The 24,920-nt window shown below is 36.6% G+C and overlaps 1 protein-coding gene across 4 annotated transcripts in view; it reads right to left on the bottom strand.

Annotated features, from left to right (window-relative positions):
* SKAP2 (src kinase associated phosphoprotein 2) overlaps nt 1-24,920 on the bottom strand; it is a 120,407-nt gene that overhangs the window by 47,499 nt on the left and 47,988 nt on the right. The window contains exons 5-7 of one of the 4 annotated variants that reach the window (XM_030445849.1): nt 2,395-2,472; nt 1,570-1,653; nt 50-130 (exon numbers count right to left, since the gene is read on the bottom strand). The exons of 1 other annotated variant lie outside the window; for it this stretch is intronic. In XM_030445849.1, coding sequence (XP_030301709.1) covers nt 50-130; nt 1,570-1,653; nt 2,395-2,472 — 243 coding nt within the window. The remainder of the gene's footprint in view (nt 1-49; nt 131-1,569; nt 1,654-2,394; nt 2,473-24,920) is intronic. 2 more of the 4 variants (XM_030445850.1, XM_030445851.1) reach the window with 2 other exon arrangements.

Genomic DNA, 24,920 nt, shown 5'->3' on the forward strand with positions numbered 1-24,920 from the left:
CCAGTCATGCAGAGGAAGAGCCAGAAATTCATGCAGCTGATTTGCTTACTTCCTCCATGAGCTACTGTTTGGAGTCCAGTCATGCCTATACATACAGGATCTTCCCCAAACAATCTGCAGCCTAGAAAATCTGGAAGTGTAAAAGCCAAAGCCAAAGCCATTAGATCCCTAAAGGAAAGAGATCCCACAGTGTATCCACAGTGAATTGTTAACATGACACCAACCAGCCAAGTACCAGCAAACACGCTTTCACGTTTCTTAACTTTCAGCATAACACATGACAAGGCAGCCTTGATAGTGAAGCTGTTGCAAAAGAAAAAAAAAGTGATGGAAGAAGAGTCAGCTCTCCTGCCTTAATACAAAGAATATATGCTAGAAAGCATAAAGGATGGTTAGCATAGACACAAAAGAAACAAAGAAACACTGTGACATTTCAGCTTTTCTTTCCTCTTGTTTTGCAAAAAGTAGCAGACTAAAAGCCAGAGATTTTAAAACCCAGAAAAATCCCTAAGAACTAGCCATACGTCCCGACAAAGAAAAAAAAATTGTAATTTTTAAGTACTAGATATAGCACAGTAATATATAAACAAAAGACATGGGGTATTTTTCCAGAGCAAAAAATTATTGACAAATCAGTGTTTTGCAAGACCTCAAAAATCTTGAAGAAAATTTGGTTTTGAAGGTAGATCAATATGTAAATCCCAGGAAAACTGACAAAGAAAAAAAAAAAAATGAGGAATTTAGCAGGAAGTATATCTACTAATATTAGTTTTGTTTTGGTTGTTTGGTTTAGGTTTTTGTGGGAGTTTTGGGGCTTGTGGGTTTTTTGTTGGTTTCTTTTAGATAGAGACAAGTTTAAATGAGCCAGCATATTGAAGAGTGACACAAACTGGAACTCTTTATCATAAGTTTTATCAAAACACACTTGGCATAAAATTTAAAGGCTGTTTTATTTTACTGTCAGTTTTTAAAATACAAAGTGATATCCAAGCATTTATGCCAGTTTTTTTCTAAAGTGGATGTTAAAAGCCACCTTGAGAAGATAGCCTTAGTCTTTGTGGCTAGGCTTTAGTTCAATGTGTTATTTAATTTTTAGTGCTTTCAGAACATAAGATATTAAGAAAGAAACATGAAATTCCACTATGCAGTTTTTAGTCTAACATTTTCCTGGATAGAACCAACTTTAAAGAATTCAGGTGTGATTACTAGAGGGTGCTTTAAAATTAATATCCAACTTGGACAGAAAGAGTATTTTCTTTCCTGTAAATTGAGTACCAGCCAAATCTAGTAGCTAGTTGTTACTGGTGCACAAAGTAGCTTTACATGTAACTTAAGCTTTTTACCTCAGTTTCCTTCCAATAGGGACTGAGCAGATCACTTAGATTCTGACGAATGTTTACACATTGTTAAAATTCACAGCACTGTTTAAGAACGAATTATTCTTTTAAAAGTTTCATTTGCTTTCTTAAAATGACCTTAGATTCGCAGTTTCCAGATCCACTAAAGCTTTAATAGTATTCTGCACATTAAAAGACCATTTTTATAGTTTATTATAATTATTATGATTACCTTTGTCACTTCCATAATAATAGAAGATGGTCTTACTGATAGCACACCAACGCTTTTGCCATTCAAACCCGAGAAAACTGTGGTCTGCAATTAATAGAACTTGTGTTACATAACTTTATGGCATTACTGAGCACAAATACATGACTTCTTTTCAAGGGGGAGGAAAATGGGAGGAGACTGAAAAATGCTAAGGAAAGGAAACAAAATCTGGATAGGAACAAATGTATGACACTGAGAAGGAAATTAGAAATAAAAATAAATAAAATTAGAAATAAAAGTGGTAAGAAAACAAAGGGGAATTTGAAATCATAAGGAGATAAGTCATGCGTAGCATTAAATATAAGGAAATAATGAACAACTTCCTAAATATTTCTTAGAGTTATTGCAGCATTGAGTATTAAAGTGACAATATAAGATTTATTGAATCAAGGTAAATATTGACTGAACCAAAGCTGAGATCAATATTTGCCCTCTTGAAGGCAAATAAATCTTGATGTTCACTGAAACATGAAGTCAACATATGGTACTTTTACGTACATTCCTAATGTTTTCTTCAAAAATACCTGAAAGTCTCTGAATTATGGCTGACAGTGGACTTTCACAGCATAATCTTTTTAGTCAACAAAGAAATAGAATTTTCCTTTAATATTACAACAGCAATTATGTGCTGTGCTTTTTTGCATAATAATGCTTCCATATTTCAGCTTCAATTTAATTTTATTTATCACTCCCATCTAAATTTATCAGTGAGTTTAGCATCAAATACTGACACACAGACTTCCCAGACATAATATATGCACTAGTTTTCATAAGATAGTTACTTACCTTTTCTGCGTTTTTCCAGGTATCCCGCCTTCAGAACAAACTGAAGATCTTGAGCTGCAATAGGAGGAAGCTGATTCCCTGAAAGAAAAATAATTCTGTAAAGAACCACTTTTCAAGCTAAATACTACAGTAGCATTTAAAAATTTTTATACTCTCATATGCAGGAGCTACTGGAAAAAAATAATTCTAGTATCTATTATGTCAGAATATTTTAAGTAACAAACTTTGAACTATAGATGTCAGAGTTGCTGCTACTGTCCTCACCACTTCAGTACGGAAAAATATAGCTGTGGAGCAGGCTATGCAAGTCTCAGAAGAAAAAAACCATAATTAGACAAGGTACAGCAACTTAGAAGACATGAGTTTGTAGTTTGAAGCAAGTTGGATAATGAAAGCAGTAAGTTTTCACATGTTCAAAGAAAACCAAATATCACAATTCAATATGAATCAAAAAATGTGGTTTTCAGTAGCAACTTCACACAAAACCATCTTGAAACAACATATAAGGTGAGGACCCTCTATTTCATTGTCTTAAAAAAAAAATGACACTGGACAGACCAAAGGCATTGCACACAAGCCTACAGAATTGCTGCTCAACAGATAATCTTATCTTTACCACATGGCTGCATTGGCAAAATTGTATGTTCCACTGTATTTTCTCCTTTTCCTTGACTGCTAATTCATAGATAGAAGCATAAGAGCATCCAGTCAAGACTGCCTTGACTTAAAATAGCAATCTAGAAATCTAAAAATTCCGTCCTCTGTTCCACATCTTTCCCCTCCTAAAACAACAAAATTATTATTTAAATGGAGCCCCTAGTATTTAGAGCAGATATTTGATAGAGATGGCTAATAATTAGCATGTGCATAAATGCCATACAGTTTACTGCAAGAAAAAGAGCAGAACAAAAGCTATTCCTCTGCTGCTGTTTTCTTAAGTGCATGAGAGCATTACAGTGAAGTTCCTACTATTTACTGCCAGTGAATATTCATAAGTCACTGCAGGTAGGTGGTGAGTTTACACAACAGCAATTTTTCACTAAAACATACGTAATCTCAAAACATAAAAAAAACCCCAACAACCCAAACAGTTCAAGTTATTCAGGGTGGGTAGTAAGGATCAATTGTCAGACCTTAAACCAAGAACACTGTCTCTGTAAGGTGATGCAAATTTCCTGAATTTTCAGGTTGTCTCTTAATATAGAATATTTAAAGTATTATTTGGTATCCACAGATGTGTTGGTTTATAGCAGTCTTATTTAAATGCAGTTCTGAGAGGCAAAGTACAAGAGGTAGGACCTTACAGACAATATTCTTTTTTTAAAGTATGAAAATACTCAAAAATGAGAATGTAATCTTTAAATAATACAACTGGATTTTTAGAGGTGTGGGGTTTTTTTATATATACCATAATGTAGTAGATAGAACTTTACATTATTGAAACTTCCACTTATTTTTTAATTCATATTATTTTTAAAGATCAGGAATGCACAGGCTATTATTTCAGCTTCTATGGAACTCTTAGTACTCTGCTAAAAATACAAAAGTTTTTGGCATCATGTGCATGCATTTTTAAATGCTGCAGCTGTCCCCTCTCACTTGATAATATGAAATCACTGCACACTGATAAATTTGGTAAGTTTAACAGTGATTTTAAAAGATGATCTAATGATGAAATTATAAGTGGGGGAGGTGAAGTCTTAAAAATATACACAGTGTGCTGCTTTATATTGGTCATTGGGAGGCATCAGTGTGCAACACTTACAGCTTTACCTCATTTTGTATCAGCTCATCCCCACAGATGTGGGAAACACAAAGCATAATTAAATAAACAAAGCCAGCTCACTTGCAAATTTTTGAGTCTATGAACTTCAACAAGTATTTGAAACTAATTTCATACATTACTGTTTGTATCAGGTTTTTTGATGTGAAAGCTTGAGAAGTGACCATTTAATGAAGAGCCAAATCCAATGGGGCATTTAGTCCCAAACAAGAACATACGTCAGGGACTTTTTAGTGTTATTGGTAGAAAGTCAACTGAACTACCTGCTTCAGGGAACTAGATGTCAAAAATCCAAACCACTTTCAGTTTTGCTGCTTCTGATGGCAGTTTGGGAAAAAGTCGATGATGGAATTCTTTGAAACTACATTCTTTTTGGACAGAGCACTGAAAGCTCATGAGGAAAAAGAAGCTGCATGCAAAAATGCAGTCTTCTATTCTGGTAACACTGCAAAAAGAAGTCCTCCTCCTACCCTCAAATGATAAAGAAGCCAGTTTCTTTTTTCTGTTCCTCAAAGCAACTGGGATAGGAACTCCACAAAAGCAGCAGCAGATAGTCAACCCTACTGCAACTGTAGCTAAAGCAGAAACAGACCATATGCATACTATCATCCTGTCAAAAAGTCTGGGAACCACAAGATACAATGGAACTTTAAGTGGATGTACAGGAGAGAGCAACCTTGTTGTAATATTCCAAGACATGAGTGTACACGAAGGAAATACAAGAGAAATAGAAGCATTCTATCAAAAAGCATAAATTTAGCTAAATTTTCTTTCATTCCCCATCCATCCAAAAGAAATGGGGGAGAATAAGTAGTGTGAGAAGTATAAATGAAAGAGGAAGAACCACCTCATCTCAGATTCTCTTTAATCACAGGTGTTGTGCATATGTGGTAGGAAGAAGGCACAAACACAGATAAACACTTACTGCTGAACTGCAATAAAAACAAGGGGAAGAAAAAGAGAATGACATCTTCCTTCTAGTATCTGCCTAGAGTCAGCAAGAAAGACTCCTAAACTGTGACAGCTTTCTTTGTCTTCCATTTTTTAAATAGCTTTACTCTTTTTTGCATATCTCAAACAGGATTTAAAGTGAATTGCAATCCCTAGATGTAGGAAATCCCTACTGGAAGTTTACAACTTGCATAGCAGGGTGGTTTTTGCAGTTGTTTTCAATCCAAATGTTGCTTTCCCGTTCTTTGAAATAGATCAGTCTTGGCTCAAATCTAAAAAACAACATCACTACAGTAGGCTTTGTTATAGTAAAGCAGCATTTGTTTACATTACATTAACAGCTGAGATCAGAGACTCCTTAGCTGACTACTGCCTGGGATTTTGAATAGGATGACTCCTTCTACAAACAATCTACTTAGCACAGAGAAAGACTGCCAAGTAAGAAGGCATTACTATTTTTTAAATAAAGAACTATGAAGCCAATTAACTTGCTTCAAATAACATATTCCTTTAGAGTATGTTACCTCTAAATTCTAAAATATTATACTCCCATGCACACCTCAGAATGTTTTCAGGGCAAAGAAAATTCTTCCTTTCCTTCATGGATGCAGGTGAAATGGCCTGAACCTCAGTTTCCTCTAATTTCACTGGAGATTGTCCACTATAAGAAACTAAATGTAAAGATGCAATAAACTTGCATCCAAGGTATACAAAATATCAGCTACTGATATGAACCTTCTGGAGTGCTTCAGTGTTTGTTGCTCAGTTGACTTACGGTCAAACTGACTACCAGTTAGGAGCAAAACATCTCTCCCAAAAAACAGACCAGCAGAGATCACAATGTCTTCCTACTTAATTCCTACCCCTGTATGGTCTGTTTCCAGATATGTCTCAAGGATTTGAAAATAAAGATGTTAAAAAAGCCTAGAAAGTCTTTCCTGGTTTTTATTTGGTGCACTGTAGTTTCTGATGCCAGTTTTAAATACCGAAGCCTAAAAAGTGGCACAGTGAGTCCAAAAGTGCCCCGTGGCTTGCAGATATGTGAACTTAAAGGTGGAGAAAGGTACAATGATTGCTTCTCTGTAACCTTCTAGATCCGATTTCTACTGTATTATTTTCCTGATAGTGGTGGGCAAGCACAGCATTGAAGACATGAAAAAAAGTCTCCTTTACATTCCCGAGTTTCCACCTCACAAATGATGTTCTGAACCGTTTTTTTCCTTTTTTTTTCTCTTTTTCTTTTTTTTTTTTTTTTTAATGTGAAAATCAGGTCAATACTACACAATATTTGGGGAGAGTATCTTGCATCCCAAACATACAGTGTAAAATGAGGATAGTACATCTGCTTAACATTAAAGCTTTTCCTTCTTTCTTGACCACTCCCCTCACAGATGAATCTCCCAAAATAATTTTTCGTCTTATCTTGGTGGGAATTATTTCAATGTACTCCAAACTGGAATCTGAAAGCTATGCACCACATATATATTCCCAGGCTGATGTGTACAAAGGCTATGAAAGACAAGATAGAAATATTTACAAGGACTAAGCCTTCAAGTTTTAGAGAAAACTAAATTACACATATAATGCACCAGGCTCTTCCCCGTGGTTCTAGGCACTTGTGCCAAGTGAGCAGCTGGCAGTTATTATAACACTATTGCTGCCAGGCTAAAAATTCCTCCAGTGAGAAGAAAGTGAAATGCTCTCAACTCAAGCATAAAGCCACCTTTTCTACCAGTCATACTTTGACTTCAGAAAAAACATGAACACTATTATGGTAGGTGTATCAATGCCCAGGTTCCACTGCACAAATCCAGCGCATCTTAGGGCTTCAGAAAGGCCTCAGACTTCAGCTTATGACACAGCTACAATATTTGCAGCCTGGTAATCAGACAAAAGGCTGAATGATGCAATGATACCCTATTGCAATAGTGAATTTGGCCCAATACTTGAAAATGGCTTTATCGGTGTCACTTGGCATGAGAAAACAAAACTCAGTAATGGCATGGCATTTTGATTTTGGAGGACTCAGTGGTGTTAAAATTTCATTATGTTTACAGCATAAATAAAACAAAACCAGGATCCTACTCTTCTGCACTGTATACCAACAGGAATATTTTTTATTTCTTCAATGTGGGCTTGGGGATACATAAAGCAAGAAATAATTAGAGGTCAGTGCATTCTAAAGAGGTGCTTAGCATGCTTATGGGAAGTTAAGCAGGCGAAGTGGAGATAAGTGTAATTCAGTACCAGCTAAGTGGTTGATTACAGCTTGCTTTCCTAGTGGATAACCATAGGTTTAACTGTTATAATGGTAAAGGCTACTGGCTCAAACAAGAATAATTTACTGTCTTCAGCACTCGTAAAAGAAAGCTGCCAGACAAAACCACATTAATTACACAGAGAAAGCAGTGATTGCTATTTCCTTATCTTTAACTGAAAAATTTATCTAAAAAAAAACCCCAAACACTATAATTGAAAAGTTTTTTTCCAGCTTCCTCTTTACTGCACTGAACACCCATTTACACAAAAGGAGAAACTCAAATCCATTCCTGTTTGAATAACTCCTAGTAAAAACTTCAAGAGAGAAACCAGAGGAAAAACGCTTGCAATATAAAAGCATATCTTGAGATCTAGGTATGAGACTGGATGTTTCTCTAAAAACACAGAGTTGCTACTCTAAGTACTGAAATAATATCCTTTAAAATGCAGAAAATTAAGACTATTATCCTCAAGCACAGGGCTTTTATGATATCTCTCAGGCTGCAGTTCAAAATTGGCAAAGATTTCTGAAAATATTTGTGTTAAAGTTGAGCAAAGGAGGAGTAATGTTTCTAGCAACACAAAAACTATTTTTGTCCTCGTTTCTTATCTCCCACCTCCTTTCTCATATAGTTCTCCCAAAATTCATCTTATCTCTATTTCATTTTCATCTGGAAACACAGCATTTACCCATTTTTTAAATAGCTATTACAGAGAGATTCAATTATCTTTCAATCCATATATAGCAATACAGAGGGGTAACATCTGTTGCATAAGCACTGTGAATCTAGGCTAAAGAGGAGGTGTTTTCTTTTCATATGGATACCTTCTCCCTACATTTCTTTAAAGATTAATATCTACTGATTTTTTTTTAAATCCATTTCCTAGAATCTTCTGATTAAGGAAAAGTTATCAGTAGGAACGTCACAAAATCTCATTCACTTCATTAACTGTCTTGAACACTTTCACAAAGAGTACTTCAGAGTTTTGCAAATGTAGCATAGCCTGAAGAGAACTGAATCAGTTTAACATGCAGGAATTAATGTATAAATGTTAAAGAAAATACATTTCATTCAGGGGAATAAATATAAACAAAATATTCAGCTTTTGAAACACTGATTCAGGAGAAGTTAGCAGTTTGGGCTTCAAAGTGCTTGTTCCAAAGCCTGCTTACTCTATGAAGTTTCCCTCTGGAGCCCTACCCACCATTCACCATTGTGTTCTCTAGTAGTTTACAACCATTTTCACAGAATAATTTGCCTTGATATATTGCCCTAAGAAGGGCCAGCAGTGCATTTTATTAAAGAATACAGTGTCATCTGTTTCTAGTTTTAATTCTTTCTAATTTGGGCTATGAACTATGGGTTACAAACACTAATACCACACCCTCAGAAGCCTGAATGCTGAGGATTTCTTCTTGACTCCTCCCTAGGAAGGAGCAATGCATTAAGAGCATTTCTCCTCCCTTCCTTCTCATAAGCTCAGGAGAAGGCAGTGGGCCAGGCAGCCTAAAAACCACTGCAACATATACCTTATGGAAATATTTAGTTCTTTTAAGTATTTAGCATTCTTTATCTTTTTTCCCCTTGGGTTTTGTTTTCGGGTTGTTTTTTGGTTTGGTTTGGTTTGGGTTTTTTGCCATTTTCACTCAGGTTCTAATTAACTGTGTATTTAGATATTTTAAATTTAAAAAATCTTACATATGTAGCTTCTCAATCCTTACCTGTTTTCTCAGCAAAGTTTCTTTAGGATTTGTAACATATTTTGTTTGACAAAGATTTTTAAAAATAAATTACAGGAGTCAGCCAGTCAGACTCCATTCACCAGGATCCACAGCCTAATGGAATTTTCCTGCATCACACACACTCCGGCCAAACTTTGAATTTATAAACTGGAATTAAACATTCATTTGTTAGCTTTCAGATTGGTTCTAAAATGTTCACTGTTACGTTTTGCATAGCACCTTAGCAACCAGAGGAATTCATGGTTATATCCCTTGACTTTCAGATAGGTAATTAATGAAATTTCACAAAATACACCCATGGCACATGCCAGGAAAAAAAAAATGTTTTCTCCTGTAAGCAGACATTATCCCCCAGGGTTATAAAAGGGGCCACTGCATGCTTCACAGAGCAGCCTTCCCGTTTCTGCTGTTTCTCAAAGATTCTGAGGCTAGAAAACAGAATGAAGATACAGCCGTACAGAAAAGGTCTCTTATACAAGGTCTACCACTCATGCCACCGTATTTTGAGTCACAGAAATGTAAAAAGTTTTGCTTAAATCCCTCCAAAATCCTTCATTGAAGTTCAATCAATGTTTCTTTGCAGGACAGAAAGGTTTCAGCCACCCAGAGGCAGACATTACAACTGATAGACTTTTCTGTGAGATGTAGAGATTGACAATACAAATTTAGCCTATGCAATGAGAAGCTAAGTTTCCCAATTTATTATGAGAATAAAACACAGAGATAAAAACAATGCCTCTGCATTGCAGATAGAAGCAAGTCAAAATGGGCCATGATGGATCAATTAGAGGTACTGGAAATTCTCATGACATGATGTAGGCCAGCTGAAATTTCCCAGCATCATCTCATAGACAAGCACACACATCCAATTTTGATTAGCAACCCTAAGTAAAGATCCAGAATATCTACACAATAGCTGAAGCACAGAAGGTGCTGTTAACTAATCAGAGAAAATTAAAAGGCCAGGAATAAAGAGGCTGCAGCTGGAATATGACCAGCATGATGTCAAACTGCATATGGATAGCATCTTTAGCCACACCATGATTCCTGTATTCCCAGATGACTAATAGGAAGAAAATCCCAAAAGTTTATCAAGCAGCAAGTTAAAAGTCAGCATTTAATATGTCCGGGTGAAAAAAAACAATTTTCAGCTTAACATCTAAAACATCTGGAAAATGTAAGTGTACAGTACAATTGTACACTGCAGTTTACTACTGCCTTTATATAGCCACCTGGTAAACAGAAGCATCCCTTGGATATAACCATGTCACAGTAACCTAAGATTGGTAATTAGAACTAGAAGTTTCTTATCACTCTTCTGATTTTGCCATAATGTTTTTAATTAGCACTTTTGAAGGGTCTAAAATTTAATCTCTGGGCGACTGGCACATTTCATTCAGCAAATAAACCTAAACTAGGCAATGACAACTATTTAACTGAACATGACAAGAATTTAATACGTTTTGGCAGGAAAACCGTCAAATGCCATTTCTTGCAAAGCTAAACAATGAACTGCCAAATTACACTTTTAAATAGTAGTACATGTTCTTCTAGTTTCAACATCCTAGTAATCCAAGTATTTATTGCCCAACAACATTCTGACAGATCTAGGAGAGTTGAAGCCACGTGGACTGACTCTTACCCAGATTTTGGCCATACCATGCAAGCTAGATTCTCCGCAAATCCCACACCAATAAAACAAAAAGCATGAAATTTGTCTTTCTTCATTTCATAATTTCCTAATTTTTTGTCCTGTGCCTATACCTCCTTACCTAAATTTTTCTGTTTCTGGCTCATGAAACTCGTTCAAGCCCCCTTAAAAAAAATTACAGTTCAAGACATGCCACATTTAGGGATATTTGAGAAGAACAACATTTTAACTGCTGCTCTCATCATACACATAACACACTGGAAATACAATGAGCAATACTAAAGGAATCCAGAGAAACAAGGAAATTCTCAGACCACAAAGCACCAGTGAAAACACTTCACATATATTCAATGATGTTTTATTTATGGAAGTCACTTAGACCAAGTGGCAGCCCTCTCAGATTAGCTTTGTAGTCTGCAATGTTCCAACTGTTCTGACTCCTGACCAAAGGCTCAGCCTGCTAAGCTTCTGAAAGGAAACATACGTACACACTTTGAGCATTTTAAATGTTCCAACTGCTCACATCCTTGATCAAAAAAAGTTTTAACGTTACTGATTGGAGCTGAAAAATCTTACATCTGTATAAAGGGAGTGGAATTCCTACAGTCAGCTAAAACAAACTCACATCTTTAGAAGGGACACTTGCAGATTTCAATGAAGAGGTCCACAAAAGCTATAGTTTTCATTTTCCACATTATATATATCCCTGCTAACACAAAATGGCTTACATGTTCTGCTTCATTGCCTCATTTTTGATACACTTCCACTACTGATAATTTAAGTAAAGAGCTATGCTCAGTGATCAGTGAACTATCACACTCAAAACTCCTCTGCATTCAGAAAATAATTTGGATTAAGATGGAGGTATGACTTTGCACTACAGTCTGCATATGAAGACAAGCCTTTTTAAAATAAAAATAAAAAAATCTCACACAAGCTTTATAAGCTTTCCTTCTGCAGCACACAAAATACCTATCAAATATCATTCATCACATAGAAGTAGGAAATTCTGGTAAAATTACAGTCTCCTGCAACAATAACATTGCACATACAAAATTCAATCTACGGAGCAAGACCATTAGAAAACTTGAAGGTAAAAAGCTCTACAGTGACTAACACTGTCTTTATTTCTAAAGTACTCCAAAAGAGATAAAAGAGCAGTAATAGAAAGGTAATAAAAATTCAAGGGTTTTATTGTTGGAAAAACACAATGTTATCTTCAAGCCTCCTCTCACAGGGAGGTTGCTACCACGAACATAAAATTTTTCCTGTTCTGCTGCAATTGCATGAGACCAAACAGAAAAGAACAAGGAAAACACTGCAAGAAGCCAGCAGAATACTCTTGTGTTTCCTGAAAGCTTTCCAGATGTCATTTTCAGTGGTCATTCACCTTGGAGTACTAAGAATGACAGGAAGAACCACCTTCCAATATCAGCTCCAAATTTTCTGAATTACCACACTATTTTCCACTCCATTTGAAGGCTAGAGAAAAAAAAGTTTTACACTGTACTCAGCATTTCCCCCATCTATTTGGCACTGGTGAGGCTGCACCTCACATAGTGTGTTCAGTTTGGGGCCCATTACTACAAGACTGGCATCGAGGTGCTGGAGCACCTTCCAGAGAAGGGCAAAACTGAAGGGTCCAGCACACAACTCTAAATGAGATGTTGCTGGAGGAATTGGGGTTGCTCAGTCTGGAGAAAAGGAGGGTCAGGGAGGACCTCACTTTCTACAAGTACCTGAAAGGAGGTTGTAGTGAGGTGAGTGTCAGTCTCTTCACCCAAATAACAAGCAACAGGACAAAAGGAAAAGGCCTCAAGTTGTGCAAGGGGAGGTTTAGATTGAATATTAGAAGACTCCTTCTTCACTGAAAGAGTTATCTAGCACTGTAACAGGCTGCCCAGGAAAGTGATTGAATCACCATCCCTGGAAGTGTTTAAAAGACAGATATGGTGCTTAGAAACATGGTTTGGCACTAGACTCAGAGGCCAGTTAATGGTTGGGCCTGATATCATCAGGTCTTTTCCAAACAAAATGATTCTATGATTCCATTCTGTGAGAGCAGAGATCAGACCAACAGCTTCAGCTCTCCCGTAAGTCTCATTTTGTTATATCTAGTCACTCAAAATATTCATTTAAATTCTTCAATGATCTAAGATATCACGAAGCTACAGAACATATTTCCTTTTTCCCACAACTATTACCTTTCTCAAATAACTTTGTAGTTCTTACTGGGGTTAGTGTTAAGTAGGAATATTTTAAATAATATTTTATTTATAGTTAGCAACAATTATTTTTATTTGGATACCATCTATGGGATTGAAACACAAAAGCCAAAAAGAATAACTTATATTAAAATGCTAAATGCCAGCTTATCTTTTCCTATGGTAAACACATACATGTGTCCATATGTTAATGCATCTAAGCCAGTGCTATCATCACTCTACAATAGGGGTCACAATGTAGAAAAGATAATCAAGAAAGAGCTGTGAATGAGTTGCACTATCTGAATAAGAGGACAAAGTCAACATATGGAGAGAAGTGGGGATTTTTAAAAAACTTAAAGGCTTTTACAATGAGGAAGTAGCTGAATGAATGTCAGTGAGGCTTTTTTCCAAATTCATTGGACTCTCATCTTGTGTCTCCTGATTCTCACACCACACCTTACTTTTTCTTAAAGTTACCTCTACACATAAACCTAAACTAAGGATTAGAAAGACAAACTACATGGTGAATGTGCCACTGTTCAAATTAAACCAGTTGTAACATTTAAATGGTGTGAATTAACTGAACCAGTTAAGTGGGACAGAATTTATAAGAAACACAATAATCTTTATCAGGTAACCAGTAGCACTGGATAAAAACCAAATAAGCCTTTAGTCAGGCAAAGGAGATTATTTATATAAAAATTCCTCCGTTATTTCACTTCATAGCAACTGGTTAACATACATACACTCCTTTACAAATCTGACTTAATGAAACTATTGAACATACATGGTTCCACTCAAAAACTGCACCAAAGTATTCAAACCTGCAGATATTTCTTTAAAAATCATACACAATATTTTCCTTCTGTGTTTATTCCATTTTCTCCATAAATGCCCAAAAATAATAATTGTGTCAAAGCTGTAAGTTGGCATTGCCAAGTTTCAATGGAGGAAATTTTAAAGTTGATCTGTGAACACCAAAAAAAGAAAATGGGACTTTTAATGGAAATGCTGACACAACTTTAACTGTGACAATGCTAACAGCACCGCTTTAATAAATCTGTCAGTTTCTGTAATGTCTATGACAATCCCATTAATATGAATGATGTACACTTCACATCGTATACTACATAGCAACTGCACAAGTTATATCATCTTCATTCTGAGTAACAAATCAGTAATCAATATTTGTAAAAGCAGACTAATCCTTTGTAAAATCACTGGTTTAGTGATTGAAGAGTTTGCTCAATTTACACAGCTAATCCCTCTTCATCTGTTTGAGCCCTCTATTTATTCCAACCACTTACAGTGGTAGCTATAGCAGATTAATACATCCCCCCATATTAAACATGTCTTGACAACTGACCCAGCATATTGCTGTCAGGATAATCTTTACAAACACAGAGCTTTTCTTGCCAAGCCTGAAGGCAACATTTAGAAATCAAAAGTTTAGAAATAGTCTCAGAAAGATCCCCTCACACATATTATCACTTTTTCCATTTAATTATTTCTTGGAGGCAGCATCTACTGTCATATCTTATGGCCCCAAATTGTACCATCCTGACTTTTTTTTTTTTTTTAATTAAAAAGGTTAAAAGTTGTTATAACGAAAACACACAAAGATTTATTTTTTAAGTAAGAATTTCCTACAGAAACAACAAATAGCATAGAATGCACAGTAGCATATTGTTAGCTGAAAAAAGGAGATAGCTATATACAAGTAAATACAAGTATTTACAAGATAGTATATACAAGTAAATTAGCATCCTTTATTATAAGAAATTATCCGAAGCAGAAGCACTAAATTAAGATTAAAAAAAAAAAAAAAGGAAAAAAAAAGAAAAAAAAAAAAAAGAAAAAAGGTGACTGTGATGTCTAAAGTGAGAAAGGAAAAAGCAATGTTTAAATACAGAAACAAAAATATTTAGTTACATGTACATACACCTCTGCATCTAGAACTCTGAAAGGAATTTTGCAATAGAGATTGGTGTGGTCCTCCAAGATTTTTCTCCATTTTAAGAGTTCTATCCCTACAAGAGTCAAATGCTAATCAAAGAATATTTTTCTAAACAAATAAGAATTAATGTAGATGGTATTCTTAACTACATAGTAAGTTCATCATAATCCCCCAGACCCATGAAGCTATTTGTGCTTAATTTGCCATTGTATACAACAGCAAAAGTTAGGTTATGCAGCTAAACTGACAATTTATAAGGAATAAATCTGAAAATATTTTTAAACGTACAAAAATGTCAGAACTCACATTTAAACACAAATAAAGTAGAAACCCTTAAAAAGTTAATTTGCATAATCAATCATGTCATAGTTTTTATGGTTCTTAAGGTTCAGAGAAGCATGATACCATATTATCTGTACAGGGCATAACAACTGTAATGTCCATATAGAATTAATTCCTGGTGTTAGAATATGATGATTGCTTAATTAAGTTTTCACAACAGCAATTCTTGATCTATGGAAATACAGTGAAAAAAAAAAAGAAAAATAAACAATAAGGGGGGTTTTTGTTTAAAAAACAAGCATTGTGAGAGAAATAAAACTGAAAGATGCTGGTTTGACTGATATATCGATTACTAGGCCACGGAGCTTAAATTATACAGCTGGCTCTAGAGATACAACCTAGATTCAGAAAGGCATTTAGACACAACTGGCATAGCACAGAACTCTGGCTTAGTTACCAGGTATAGTCACAGCATATATCACAGTCTGAATGCACTTGGCTTATAAATTGATCTGATATCAATCAGATTTATCAATCTTTATCAGATAACCAGTAGCACTGGATAAAAACCAAATAAGCCTTTAGTCAGGCAAAGCAGCTTTTTATATAAAAACTCCTCAATTATTTCACTTTATAGCAACTGGTTAACATACATACACTCCTTCACAAATCTGACTTAATGAAACTATTGAACATACATGGTTCCACTCAAAAACTGCACCAAGACCTCATCACTCTCTACAACTCTCTGAAAGGAGGGGGTAGCCAGGTGGGGGTTGGTCTCTTTTGCCAAACGACTCTCAGCAAGACAAGAGGGCACGGTCTCAAGTTGTGTCAGGGGATGTTTAGGTTAGATATTAGAATTTCTTTATGGAGAGAGTGATCCGGCATTGGAATGGGCTGCCCAGGGAAGTAGTGGATTCTCCATCCCTGGAGATATTTAAAAAGAGACTGGATGTGGCACTCAGTGCCATAGTCTAGCAACCGCAGCGGTGGTTCAAGGGTTGGACTCGATGATCTCTAAGGCCCCTTCCAACCCAGCCAATTCTATGATTCTATGTATTACAATATGGAACAACCTCAAGTTTATCATTTGTTTATTAAACATAGAAAGATAGTGCTGTTGAACAATACCACTTGAAGTGTGAAACAGGTGAGGTGCAGCACAAGATAAGTCAGCACATTTCAAGGGGGAAAAAAAAAAAAACTAAGACCAGTCTCTTCACTCACTTCCACCTTAAGCAATTAGCCATTCTAAAAATCAGGGACAACCATCTGAAGCCAGTTGTGACAGTATCATAGCCAAATACTGAACTTCACCTCGGTGAAGTTCCCAATCAGAAAGTAAAAATCAAAGTAGAAATAACTTTTTCAAACTCAAAGTCTAGGTCTTCCCTTGAGGCAAGTCATCAAAAAAGAATGAAGCCTGAATCTTATTGGTTAAGAACCATACTAGGATTTAAGTCTAATAGGGAAAGACATTTTGTAAGTATATGAAGGATTATCAATTGCATAGTGGCTCAGATTAATTAATCTTCCTTGTGTTATTCAGAAGTTCATAAATTGAAGACTACTGTGCTAGAAGCTGTTGCATAAAATATTTTTTAACTGTTTTTGTAAAACAGAATACTATCTGGCTTAGGAATTTTTAACGGCTGGTAAAACCTGATAGAGGACTTCAGCAAAACAGTAATATTACAGTTCAAATGTATCTTCAATATTTAGTTGGATTATGAGAGTAATGTCTAAATCTCTAATTTACAATACCCCAAGCAATTGATGAAAAGAGCAAACATAATAAAGACACACATTGCAGCTGCTCTGAACATCTTGAATATCTTAGATATTGCCTATACTATCAAATAGAGTGGTTGCTTATATTTTTACTGAAAATTTTACTAGCTGACTGGTTGAAAAGGCCCAACTGTACTTAGTGTAGACTGGATAGACACTGAAACTACCATTCAAGAGGATTTTGCTGAAAGCTTCCAGCAGCATAGCTAAAACCCACAGAGTTTGTTTAGTCAGCCATTATAACTTTTTTAAAAGATGTTGGATGGTATTTCAGAGTGCTTAGTCTTCTGAGATTTCATATGATATCCCTCTCTTCTGTATTTTCCTATGATCCATTTGAGTTAAGCAGCTAGTGGCAGAGGCTTCTAATTTGGTCTCTAAATGACACAAGTGCCAAAAAGATCAAATGAGTAAACAAATGCCACTGAGAAAGTCTGCAGCTGCAGCAAAATCTTAAAATATTTTAGCCTTCCATGAACTCTGTCCCACTGCCATTCAGTGAAATTCGGTCAGGGAAATATCTGGGGAGCCAACCTAACAGTTGGCACCACCAGTGAAGAGCAAAACAAGACCAGATTTCTGACCCACAGCACCCCAAGGTGCCAACACATGGCTCATTGCTATTGCCTCCAAATCCATGGTGAAGGGCCGAATGAGTATCAGGATAGCCAAGTAGTTGTAAGTATGTGCAGGGCTCAGCCAAGCAGTCGCTGCTTGTACTTAAGGGCAGGCTCCAAAAAAAAGGGAGAAGGAAACCAGCTGGAGCTATCGGACTGCAAGTGGGGAAGCAGTGGCAAGAGGACAGGCCAGAATGCTGAAATCCTGAGGCAATTTCTGTGAAGGCAGCAACAGTCAGGAAATATTGCCCAAGGTACCTATTAACCCCTTAATGCACATTGATCCTGTGGATCCCCCCAGTATCCTCTTATCTGCAGCACTGGCCCCTGCAGAATGAAGACTAAGGCATTAGAGCGTTATAACTGATTTAACAAGATCCTTTCAGCAGCTGACAGGCAATTAAGTCTTCAGTTTAGTTTTAAAATATTTACTCTGATGCTCTAACTGCACATAAAGACATCTCTCCAAGTACATCGCTATTCCATTTTACAGCTAGCAATGTGCCCTTTAGGACTTCTAAGCAACTTCCATACAGGTAACGTAGAAGATGCATGGGTTAGTTTAGCTTTTTCATACAGCTAAAGACTTAAGAAAGTAAAAAAAAAATTTTAAAAAATATCTATCGAGTAATATGCATTTTGCCTAAGAATGCTGGCATCATGGTATATTTTTACCTACATTTTGAAGAACAAGATTTGTAAAGCTTTACAAATTTTATATGCTTTCATTAGTCAACATAATCCAATTCCTCTTGTTCAGTGTATGTCGTTTTATCAGTTGCAGAAGCTACTCTGATTTTAGATATTCCAACAGAAATAAACATGCACATATAAAGATTAATAAATTACATGTTCTCTACACAAGTTCCTATCATGTATAAATAGGAGTGAAAAGTTGTACTTCAAGCAAATTTTGTTTTGAGAATGATCAATTGATTAGGTACACAGCAAAAAATATACACAGAGGTTGTCAACACCACTGTCATGTACAGAAAGGAAAATTAAAAGTCATTTGTTACTCTCAGTTGGAGAGGTCACTAATGTTATCTTGCACATGATGGTTTGATACACTAGGTATGATTAATGCTTGTTTAAAGGACACTGCCAAGGTCCCTAGGTCAGACTATGATTTTTTATTTTTTTTTTCTTTTTTCCCAGATATCCATAAGCAGAATCTAAGTGCTAAGTGCTTTCTTCCCTCTTGAAAATATTTGAATACTATCTGCTACTATTAAAATAAGTCCAAGAGTAGAAAGTGGCAAAATAATAGGACAAATATTTGAGCAAGGAAGCAAATGCTTCAAACTCTGTTTGTACTGTATTATTTTAAATGGTTGGTCCTGTTGTGACTATCCCATTCTAACTGCATAAGTTGTCACAGCCTCACATATATACATATATGTGCATGCCCCATGGCTTTGGGATGAAATTGCATACACTTGGAAGCAAATTTCTTCCTCAAAGTGACTTTAAGACGCTTCAAAATTTTAAAAGACAAATGCAAACATAATATATTTGCATTTTTCTAAAGCACTGAAAAGCATAATTCTCAAAACCCACTAAGATGATGCATTTTTATACAATATGTAAAAGTTCTATGCCTTAATGTGTTCTTATATCTTCTGTCTCCAGTCCTCTTTACCTCCAATACAGATTAGAGATTTTAAATTCTCCAGTTTAGGGAGATAATTAATGTATTTTTGCCACTGATTTTCTCCTTTTTTGATTGTAAAGTTACTGAAAAATGTAAGTTGGTGCATTAGAAAATACACAGGAAAAGTGTTATTTAAAAAAAACAGGGCAAAACTCTGTGGCTTGCTAGTTATTCACAAATCTTTGGAAACTGAACTATTGTCTGGCTCATACTTGGAAATCAAGTTTATATAAATATAAAGGTAATTTTCTGTCCAAGAATATGGGAATGGCTAATTATTATCTAGGCTAAGATCACCATCAAATAAGAAATATGCACTATCAATTTTTATTATTTTTTTAAACACAAAACATTCATAGTAATAAGTTCTGAAAAAGAAATCTAATGTTAAGAGGACTGCAAAACTTGTTTTGAAAATAACTTTTTCCCCATAACTTTCCAGCAGCTCTAAGAGGAAGAGACGTTTATCCATTGCCATAACATGGCACTTGCTTCAGATTTAGAAATATAAGTCTGGTTATATTTTCCCCTTTATGGCTGCACTGTCAAATGTTTAATAACAGCCTGATTTCTGTATTGTCCATGTATTCTTCTGCTTTTCCACAGGGTAGCAGTGTGCTTCAGAACAAGGCCACCACTGTGGCAATATGAATGAGTACACAAAATCCCTGCAGAAAGCAGCTGTTCCCTCTTGTACATATGCAAATGTAAGAATGCTAAATAATGAGGGCAGCTTTATCTCTCAAAGGCAGATAACAACAGAGCCAAAGTGGACTACAACAAAGGGTTTGTAGGAAGCAGTGAACTAAAGTCTACAAAAAAGGATATGAATTTTTCTTAATATTCTCAGTTGTGAGAATCATCATTCTGAGGAAAATACCGAATAAGTTCTGCAAAATTAATCCTGAAAATAATTTTTACAACCCTAAAGACATAGATGCATCTTCTTCTAAGACAGTGAATTTATTTTTAAAAATTATCATGTAATTATGACAGAAGTCCGGACATATTTTTCCCTCCCAAGACTATCAGTCTTACATATGACCTTGGACAAGTCATTGAATCTAACTCAGTTTTCTTGTCCATAAAATGGAGATAATACCTCTGCCCAGGGCTACTGGAAAGCTACATTCATCGTCCATAAACGTGATTTGAAATAGCAAGGTGAAAAGGCTTTATCAGTGTTAGGTACTGCTGCATTTTTCATTGATTTTAATAAGCCTAATGAAACCATGTAAATTTTGAATGACAACATTAAGCAGATTCTCAGGCCAGCTCCTTCTAGAAGTAAAAGACATTACAGATTTCTTGAGATGACCCCGATTTGAGCTCTGACAACTAATGGTTGAGTCAGAACATTGCTATGTGAAGGACTGTGAAGAGTCTTCCAGATGTCAGTTCTAACAGGGGAGCGTTTATTCAGCACTGGAGAGGGAGGCTGCATCAGTGTTCCAGTAGGAAGAAGAAATGCTGGAGAGGAAGACATGGTTCACATTTGCTTGTGTAAGCAACAAGCAACACTAAAATCTTTCAAGGCCCGTGACTGGCATTCACTGGTGAAATTTACTGCAAACCATGCTTCTCACACCAGCAAGTGCACAGACAAGAAGAACTAATTTATCAATCAAAAAATACACAAGCCACAGATTAAACTGCAGTTCTTTATACTGGTCAGCTGCAATCCCTTACCATAAAAAGCTGCCACCATAACCACTGGGGGTTTTGGTACTAGACATGCCTGGAATTTACAATCCATACAGTCCTTTGACAATATGACTTTTGCAACTGCACTAAAGAGACTGAGTGTCACTTCTTTCTCACTTGTTACATGGGCTAGGGCCACATGCTTACAGCTGCTGCACTTTTAAGCAGACATAAACTGACATCAGCTTTTAATTTGCATAATTTAGCAGCATAAAGTTGCACACAGGAAGCTGCTTTAGTTTGCACGCTCTTCCTGATGTGCTCCACATATCAAATATTACATACAGTTTTAAAAAGAAAAAAGTCGTCCAAAATAATTCACCTGCTATCATCAAAAGTCATGTATAGAAAACACCCCTGGCATCCTTGAATGAGTCTGTGAGAAAAATAAGAATAGGCTTCACAATTCAGAATCTCCTGCATTATTTGTTTTAGGGAATTATCCAACAAAATAACTTAGAATTAAAAAAAAGTTATATTTTCATTGATGCTGATCTTCACATTGGTACTGAGCTTTAGTATAGTTCACAGGTCTGCTACTTCAGGCAGTGGACTACAACTTTTGCCCTCATCTACCACTTTACTGCTTTTGGTGCTATATATGTGTCAGACTGGGCTGTCAGACATGCCAAGCCCCCAGTCTACTCACTACTATACTTGCATAAAATCAACTCTGCACTACACATACATTACGGACATTTTCAATGCTGTCACAACTGCTGCTTTTGCCCAAGAGTAAAATGAGAAGCAGTCTGTCTGGAGGTCTGCTTTCATGATCAAGTATCCCAACAGACACAGGAACACCAGACTACTGAAGCATTAAAAACAACACAAAAAGCAGACTCTCTTCCCCAACAGACCTCTCAGAACAGAAAATAACAAAAGCATATGAAAACAAGCATACGCAGACATTTATGAAGTGGGTTCTCCTAACTGTTGCACTTCTTTTTCCCCCCACATATTTGTGTGGCTAAGTTAATAAAGACAACTAATTCAAAGCTTTTACCTCATCTGAGAATAAAACATATGGAAGTATTACAACAATATGCCAAAGAGTTAGTTTTTTGCCTCTTGAGGCACAAGAGAATTTCCAATCCAAAGAGCAGCAGCAAGAACAGCCTGAAACTTGTGGGGCTCTCCTTAGTCTGCCTGAGTTGCAGTGCCCATTTCTCCTAATTTCCTAATCCTGTTCTAACCTTCAAGGTAAGAAACAGCAGTAAACTTCAATGCCAGGCTGTGACAGCCAGTGCAGGAAACAGGCCTCAAATCCAGACAGAAGCTGGGCCTGGTAGTGCTGTAAACCAATACACATCGACTACAGAAGGCACCATCAAGTCTAGCAGGGGTATAGGAGAAAACAGATTTCTTCCTATTAGAGGTTAAGCACACAAAACAAAAGCATGGAATTCAGCAGACCAGTTTCTGCCAACAGTTTCCCAGACGAACTGGGTCTTCCAATGTAAAAATCAAGATTATTAGTGTGTAGCCTTCCAGACAAGAGACATTTCCTTTTTAAACAACAGCTTCAAAGCCACCAAGCCTGGGAACCTTGTTAGAACCTGATTTGACCATTTCATTGTCCACAACAGCACTTGAATATCCATCAACACCTCTGCAAGAGTTGGCTGTTTAGACCCATCCTCTCACCACCAGTGAGAATCTGAAGTATACTTTTAACAGATTTCCCCTCATATGATGGGAGAGGAGATGACACAGAAGAGATGAATCTCACTCTATTCTGCTTGGAAGAGACAATTTCTTTCACTCCTATAATCACCTAGATTTGTCAAGTACAGATCTCTACAGAAAATTCAGGAAACTTCTGAGCAGAAGCCTGAAGAAAAATATGCTTACAGGAAAACATCTTTCCCGCTCCTTCCCTTTTCTGACTTGCCTCTGAAAAGACCCTTTCTTCTGCACCACATCTTACAGTCACAGTCCCTCAGAGACTCTCTTACATCCACTAGTGCCATTTTCCAGGCTGCTTCTTGCTTTTATACTTTCATCATTTCCCTATCTCCATTTTCTCCCTATTTTCAGTCCCAGCTACCCGAGATCCTGCTCTATTTGATGACCTCCTCCAGTTCTGAAGATCTGACCTCACTGGGTCACCCAGATCATGTTGTGAACCCATTTTACTCACTGGCAGCTCTCCATGTCAAGGAGATTCTTAGCCAAGGGAGCTCTGTATTCCTACATACCCCTACTCTCCTGACAGCCCTCATAACTGGGTGAGCATGCCACTTCCACTGGGCACGGGTCCTGTTGCCATCTAGACTCACAGAAATAGAAGTCCCAAACCATCAGTCCAGCAGGGCTGAGGCAAAGGGGTTACATAGGTGTCAGGGACTGAGCTGTAAGACAGGTCAGCTGTTTTTGGGGCAGCTACATCCAGCTCATCAATCAGTCACGTCAATCACATCACATCCATCAAGAATCACCTCTTTCCTAGGTTATGACATTCCAGGAAACTAGGTAAATGTGAAGACATTTGTTGGCTTTACACTCTCTTTCAGTGCTCTCTTTGATCAGCTTTGAACATCTCATTAGAAGTGCAACAGAAAGTATCCTATTACTTTTCTATTTTTAATACCCCTCTCATTATTGTGGTCCTGATCTTCAGTACTATACCACAGGTGCAGTCTCCCATCATTAAAAATTTAAGAAATGCTTTGAGTCCTAAAGCATATCAGCAATTAAAAAGAACCAGTCTTTCTACCTCAGCAGGGGCCAGCATGAGAGCCCTTGGCTGCCAATCAACTGGGAAAAATATAAATAAATCAGAAAAGCAGGCCAGAGAGAGACCTGAGAGAAGTCTTACTTCACACCTTCCCTCTTACCTGTTTCTGTTCTGAAATTGGAGCTGGATTATTAGAAGTAAACATCTTGCACAGGTTTGGTAACTACTTCATGAACAGCACAGCTACCCATGCAGACATAAAACTACAGAGTATGGCGTGGTAACCTCCTCAGCTACCCTCCTATAATTCTGAATCAAATCTTGAGTACACCTGTACTAGCTCCAAATGTCAGACACAAGCTCTGTCCTCAAGAGCAGTAACCCCAAGGCTGTGAGCCTACCATTGCCCATTGGCCCAACTTGTCAGAACAGGTATTTAGTCCAGAAGCACTGCTGCAATGATGGTGGCTCTGCTGTTTCTCAGGACCACAATGGATTGTATACCTTTGCCTTCTTTATTTTTATTTGCAACCTTTGAGTAACTGACGAATGATAGTGGTAAAAATAAGATGCAGTGCATGTGACAGGGCTTATATCAACAAATTTAGAAAACCCCATACAAAACAGACTCTTTGAACATATATTCCTCTTGAGTTATCCTCAAAACCCTTGGGACCAACACCAATACATATTTCATAACTAAGAGACCTTCAGACAGCTATAACCAACTTCCACATTTATTTATTCTAATATCATCAGCTGCATTCATAGCATACATTTTATCAGTGCGCCTCTATGAAACAGTCCAACGCACAAAAGCCTGGCTGAAACAGAGCAAAAGCCATTGCAATAAATGTAATTAGTACTGTAGCAATACCATATGTAGTAACTGTACTTCACTGTGAAAGCTTACACTGATTGCTGCAACATAAAAATGTCCATTAAAAAATGTTAATTGTATTTATTAGTACTATATTTTATAAGATGTTAACTACACTGGTTGCCTATACTCTGCTAACACAAAACCAGGATGTATCTGATTTTACAGCAATTCTCACCATTCAGCACTGTCCCAATCAAAAAAGGAAGAGTAAAAATAAAATCCCAGTCCATTTAAAACGCATGCACTCATAGTAACCAACATATCCCCCATATGCAAGATCAGATAAGAGTTTTGTGCATGAAGATCATGACAATCATTTTTCTCTGCCTTCTCCTAAGATGAGCAATTTTTAATGGCAAA

The sequence above is a fragment of the Calypte anna genome, chromosome 2, assembly GCF_003957555.1.
Source record: "Calypte anna isolate BGI_N300 chromosome 2, bCalAnn1_v1.p, whole genome shotgun sequence".
Lineage (NCBI taxonomy): Eukaryota > Metazoa > Chordata > Aves > Apodiformes > Trochilidae > Calypte > Calypte anna.